Source organism: Phoca vitulina, unplaced genomic scaffold (genome assembly GCF_004348235.1).
Source record: "Phoca vitulina isolate PV1807 unplaced genomic scaffold, GSC_HSeal_1.0 scaffold53, whole genome shotgun sequence".
NCBI classification, from domain to species: Eukaryota; Metazoa; Chordata; class Mammalia; order Carnivora; family Phocidae; genus Phoca; species Phoca vitulina.
This window is the reverse complement of record NW_022589756.1, coordinates 12,177,554-12,183,553: the sequence shown is the minus strand read 5'-3', so window position 1 is coordinate 12,183,553 and position 6,000 is coordinate 12,177,554. Positions and strand designations below refer to the sequence as shown.

The following is a 6,000-nucleotide window of genomic DNA, read 5'->3' as shown; positions in this document are numbered from 1 at the left end:
GGGAGTTTAATTTTAAATTATTATTAATAAGGAACAATTTAATATTGATATTTTGTTACTTTTCTATTAATCTTATTTTTCTTTTTTTTTGTCTTTTCCTCTCATCTTCCTTTGTGTTTTGTTGATTTTCTGTTTGCATACTGATATTCATTGGTTCCTTTCTCTTTTTTTGTGTGTAACTTCTATACTTTCTGTGTGTGTGTGTGTGTGTGTGTGTGTGTGGTTACCTTGGGGCTTGCATATCTTATAGTTAAGGTAGTCTATGTTAAACTGATAACAACTTAAGCTCAATCACATACCAAAATTCTATACTTTATCTTTTCTTCAGCTCACATTTTATGTTATTGTCACAGTTTACATCTATTCTTATTGTGTATCCCTTGACATGTTTTATAGTTATAATTATTTTGAATACTTTTATCTCTTTTATACTAGAATTAAAAGTGATTTACTCACCACAGAGTAATATCATATTCATATATATATGAATATATGTATGTGTATATATGAATATATGTATATATATTTATATATGAATATAAATGCATATATATTTATCTATTTCATGTTTTTTATGCTTTCATGTTGCTATTTAACATCCTTTTATTTCAACATGAAAAATTCATTTTAGCACTTCTCGTAAGGCAGTTCTAATGGTGATAAACTCCCTTAGCTTTTGTTTGTCTGGGCATATCTTTATGTCTCCTTTATTTTAAAAGACAATTTTGCCAAGTATAGTATTCTTGGTTGACAGGTGTTTTTTTTTCTTTAAACATTTTGACTTCATCATTTCACTGCCTCCAGACTTGCAAGATTTCTGTTCAAAATTTCACTCATAGTCTTATGGTGATTTTTTTTGTATGTGGCATATTGCTCTCTCTTGCCACTTTCAAAATTTTTTGTCTTTGACATTTTACAATTTGATTATAGTAAGTCTTAGCATGGATTTCTTTGGTTCCTCTTACTTGAGACATTTTGGGCTTTGTGCATCTGGATGCCCATTTCATTCCTTAGATTTGGGAAATTTTTAGCCATTATTTCTTCGAATGAGTTTTCTGGTCCTTTTTTTTTCTCATTCTGGGACTTTCATCACATGTATCTTGGTCTTCTTGCTGGTGTTCTGTAAGTCCTTTGTTTTCTCCATTCTTTTCCAGTATTTGTCTCTCTTTTGACTAAATAATTAGCCATGACCTGTCTAGGAGTCCAGTGATCCTTTTTTTTCTGCTTGATCTAGTCTGATGCCCTTTGTCGACTACCTGGTGTCACTGGGCCATGCTCAATCTGGAGACAGGAGGAACAGAAGCCAGAAGGCTTCTATCTCGTTATGTCATTTGGTAGAGGGATGGGAGATATCAGGCTTTATAACAAAGGCTCCTATTCTCTGCCTTAGTTGTTGAGCTGAAACTGGGTCAGAATTTTGGGATTTTGCTGCTGCCTCTGAAGGCAGATCAGTTAATAAGTTACTGGGATATTGATGAGGATTAGGCTGGCCTGTCAGGGCTATTATATTGTCAAAGTAGGGGAATTAAACAGGCCACTAGTGTACTGACTATGGACTATGTTTTGTTTTGGATTGGCCTATAAGTCTTTGAAGTTGCCACTCTGAATTACACATGTGTCTTGGCTCAAGAGCAGGTGCTAGAACACCTTATTGGTCTTTTGTTGCATTTTCATTCTCTGTCATTTATTCAGAATGAGCAAACTATTCTTGAGTTTTTTGTCTATGCTGGTGGTTCTGTGTTAAAGACCTCTCCAGTACCCCGTTTGCATTATATACATGAGAAATTAAAAGAAAACTCAGTGAATTCACCTGGTTATCATTCCTCAAGTCTTGAGGTCTCTAGCCAGTCTGCCTTTTGATTTTTAGCTTTCAGAAGTTGTTTTATTTTTTTCATTGAATTATTTTCAGGGTATTTAGTTATATTTAGAGGGAACAAACAAGGAAACTGAGTTTATATGACCTTGTTCCAGAAACTAAATTGGCCACAATTTTCAAATAATGTTCTGCATTAAAAATGTAATAAACACTTTTGAGTAACACTCCAAGGAACAATAAAAGTCAAGTCAAACATTTTTGTTATATAAAGAATTAAGATAGACATTATAGAAGATACTAACATTTGTGAAAGACACAAATAATGCTCTTGAGTATTTCCAGTCTGAAAAGCCTAGTAAGGAGAATAATGTAGGGAAGAAAAAAAGAAATTGAAATAAACATTTTTGCTCTAGGGAGGTATATGGTAAGCACCATAAAAGAGATGAAAAAATAACATAAGAGTGCTTTTTAAAAGAATATGTCTCGTAGGTAATGTTATAAGTAATTTATCACTTGAGTTTGAAAAAAAGAAGAGGTATTATTACTTATGACAACTTAGCATGTGTAAACTGAAACAATCTCAGCAATATATGATCACCTTACCCTTAAGACCCTTTTGTTTTGTTTTATTTTGTAAATGTTCATGATATGCATATTTATAGAATAATAAATCCTTATTTTCCCATCATCATTCCCAACCCTATTTTTTTTCACAATGTGTTCACATACTGAATTATTATTATTATCAAGGCAGTGTGTGTTCTAGCCAAAAGTACTAGGTTTACTAACTCTAAATCTATGGCCAGTTTTCATTCTTCTACATACCCTAAGCCCCTCTTCTAGAAGTTTCCTGAGTCATTTCCTTGATCAAAACACTAACTACTTTTATTGCATGCCTTTCTCCTTTTCTCCACCAGGCATAGACACTTTCATCCACATGTTGCTTTTTGTTTTACTTATAAGGCTGATACTCTAATGGTTCAACTCTGCCAGAAGACAGATTCTTAATAATTAGCCCTGCACACTGACCATCTCAGGCTAAGAAGCCAGAGCATCTATGACCCCCAGTTTTGCCTGCCTTCTTCTCTGGACTAATGTTTCCATAATGGTGATTTCATAATGACTATGATTAAAGTTCTGCTGGATGTGAGAATCATACTTCTGCTACACTGGCTTGGGGTGTTTCTGTCCTTTTGTGGACACACCCAGGCTGAGCACCCCCAATACCATAGTCCCCCAGAAGTGGTGATTCCTTTGAAGATACCTGGCACTGGCAGAGGCATGAAGCCTGCAGGCTGGCTCTCTTACAGCTTGCATTTTGGGGGCAAGAGACACATTGTCCACATGAAGGTCAAGAAGTATTTGCTGTCCAGACACCTCCCAGTGTTCACCTACATAGACCAAGGTGCTCTCGTTGAGGACCAACCCTTTGTTCAGAATGACTGCTACTATCATGGTTATGTGGAGGGGGACCCAGAATCCCTGGTTGCCCTCAGTTACTGTTTTGGTGGCTTTCAAGGATTGTTACAGATAAATGGCATTGCTTATGAAATTAAGCCCATGACTTTTTCTACTAAATTTGAACATCTGGTATATAAAATGGAGAGTGAGGAGACTGAATTTCCAGAAATGTACTCTGACTTTGTGCAAGAGGAAATTTTACCCCAACTGGAGTCTCAAGAGATTAATAATTCCACTCAGAAGCAAAGTAATTATGTGGCCTGGTGGCGCCATATGTTTCTTGTTGAACTAGTAGTGGTGGTGGACCATACTCTATATCTTCATATAAAAAAGAATATTTCAAAGTATAATGAAAATCTATATACTATGATAAATATAGTGGATTCCATTTATGAGGTATTGGGTATTAAAATGTTATTGTTTGGTATAGAGTTCTGGACTAAAAAAAACTACATTGAAGTTAATAATATAAGGAGATCTCTGACTTATTTTTGTGTTTGGAAAAATGATAACCTTGCTGCCCGCCTGCCACATGATGCTGCACATCTTTTTATAAATCAAACAGTACGAGGAATGAGTGGTTTAGGTTTTGTTAGAGGAGTGTGTCAACCACTCCGTAGCTGTGCAATTATTACTAACGTAGACAGAAGCTTGAACTCGATTGCAATTGCAATAGCTCATCATATTGGCCATAATTTGGGTATGTATCATGATGGTCATGACTGTTCATGTGGGTACTTAAAATGTATAATGCATACTTCAAACCCACCGATAACTTCATTTAGCAATTGTAGTCTTTCTTTTCTTTGGCTATATACTATAATAGAAGCAAAATGTATGCTCTACAATATATACACAAAGGATATATTTTCAAGAAAGCGTTGTGGGGATGGTATTGTTGAAGAAGAAGAGGAGTGTGACTGTGGACCTTTACAGAGTTGTGCAAAAGATGCCTGTTGTCTGTCAAACTGCACTATGACTTATGGATCTACTTGTGCTTTTGGACTTTGTTGCAAAGACTGCCAGTTATTACCATCTGGAAAAATGTGTAGAAAAGAGGTCAATGAATGTGATCTTCCAGAATGGTGCGATGGATTATCCCCTATGTGCCCAGATGATGTATATGTGGAGGATGGAATTCCCTGTAATGAAAGTGCCTATTGCTATGAAAAGAAATGTAATGACCGCAACGCTCTGTGTAGGCAGATTTTTGGCCAAGAGGCAAAGAGTGCAAGTCATAATTGCTACAAAAATATAAACACTCTTGGTGACCGTTTTGGTAACTGTGGTACCAAACTGTCTTCATATGTAAAATGTAATATCTCAGATATCCTGTGTGGCAGACTTCAGTGTACGGATGTGAAAGCAATTCCCTCTTTGAGGGACCATTCTACTGTGTATCAGTCTCACTTCAATGACAGCACCTGCTGGGGTCTTGACTACCACTTTGGGATGCCCAAACCTGATATTGGTTACGTGAATGATGGCACAGAGTGTGGCCCAGAACATGTCTGCATTCACAGGAAGTGTGTCCATATATCTCACTTGGATAGTAATTGTTCACCTAAGTTCTGTAACATGAGGGGCATTTGCAACAATAAACATCACTGCCATTGCAACTATATGTGGGACCCACCCAACTGCCTAATAAGGGGCAATGGAGGTAGTGTTGATAGTGGCCCGCCCCCTAAGAGAGAAAGGCTAAAGAAGAGTCACCTGTTAATATTCTCACTTTTTTGGTTGCTTCTCTTATTATGTTGTCTTCTTTACCTTTGTCTGAAGAGAAAAAAGAAAGAGGAAAAAGTTCCGACTCAACCTACAAAACCACCACAAAAGGTTCCAACACAACCTACAGAGCCACCACAAAAGGCTCCGAGTCAGATTGCAAGGCCACCGCAAAAAGCTCCGAGTCAGACGGCAAGGCCACCGCAAAAAGCTCCGAGTCAGACAGCAAGGCCACCACAAAAGGCTCCAAAATCTCCGAGTCAGACTCCAAAAACACAGCAAAGTTTTCGGAGTCAATCTAGCATATCGGTTCGCCAGGGTCAAAGTGGGAAACAAAGGTCATCAAGCATAAAAAGTGTACCCAAATAAGTATTCATTAAAAAAAGGTAATCCCTGGAATATTTCTACTTACTCTTCATTATTTTAAGCAATTAGAAGACTCATTTTTCCTAAAATTTGTTTCTTTATATTTTCTGGGAAAAAACATGGCACATGGGTTGTGTACCAGTTTTTAAGTTATTGCTTCTCGGTTTCAAATCCCCTTCCCATTTTGTACATTCATTGCACGGACCACATTTCTGCTCTACCAGCCCTCTTCCTATAGGGATCTGCAACAGGGAGAATGAGTGAGAGTTTGGAAATCTGGGAGTTCTATTTGCTTTCCATATGTCAATATCACCTCAATAACATGTTTTACACCGGCAGCTATACTTAGTTTTTATATGTATATAATACTTATTTGTATATATCTTATATATATGTGCATCTACACACACACACACACACACACACATATATATATATATATATATTTTTTTTTTTTTTTAAATTTACTCCAAACCAACTTCATTGTCAGTCTGAGAGATACCAGCATAGCTGTCTGGTGTGTCATCCTCAGAGTTCTGAGTCTCAGATCTTTGAGCTTTCTACTAACATCCCAAATCTTCACCAGCTTAGCAGAACCTACTGTCAGAGTTCTGAATCTCAGATCCATGCAG

General features: G+C 36.7%; 1 protein-coding gene across 1 annotated transcript; it reads left to right on the top strand.

Moving 5' to 3' along the window:
* The first annotated feature begins 2,935 nt into the window (after nucleotides 1–2,935).
* ADAM29 (ADAM metallopeptidase domain 29) lies at nucleotides 2,936–5,371 on the top strand. The gene has a single exon (XM_032389031.1). The coding sequence runs from the start codon at nucleotides 2,936–2,938 to the stop codon at nucleotides 5,369–5,371; it is 2,436 nt and encodes an 811-aa protein (XP_032244922.1).
* Nucleotides 5,372–6,000: the final 629 nt, after the last annotated feature.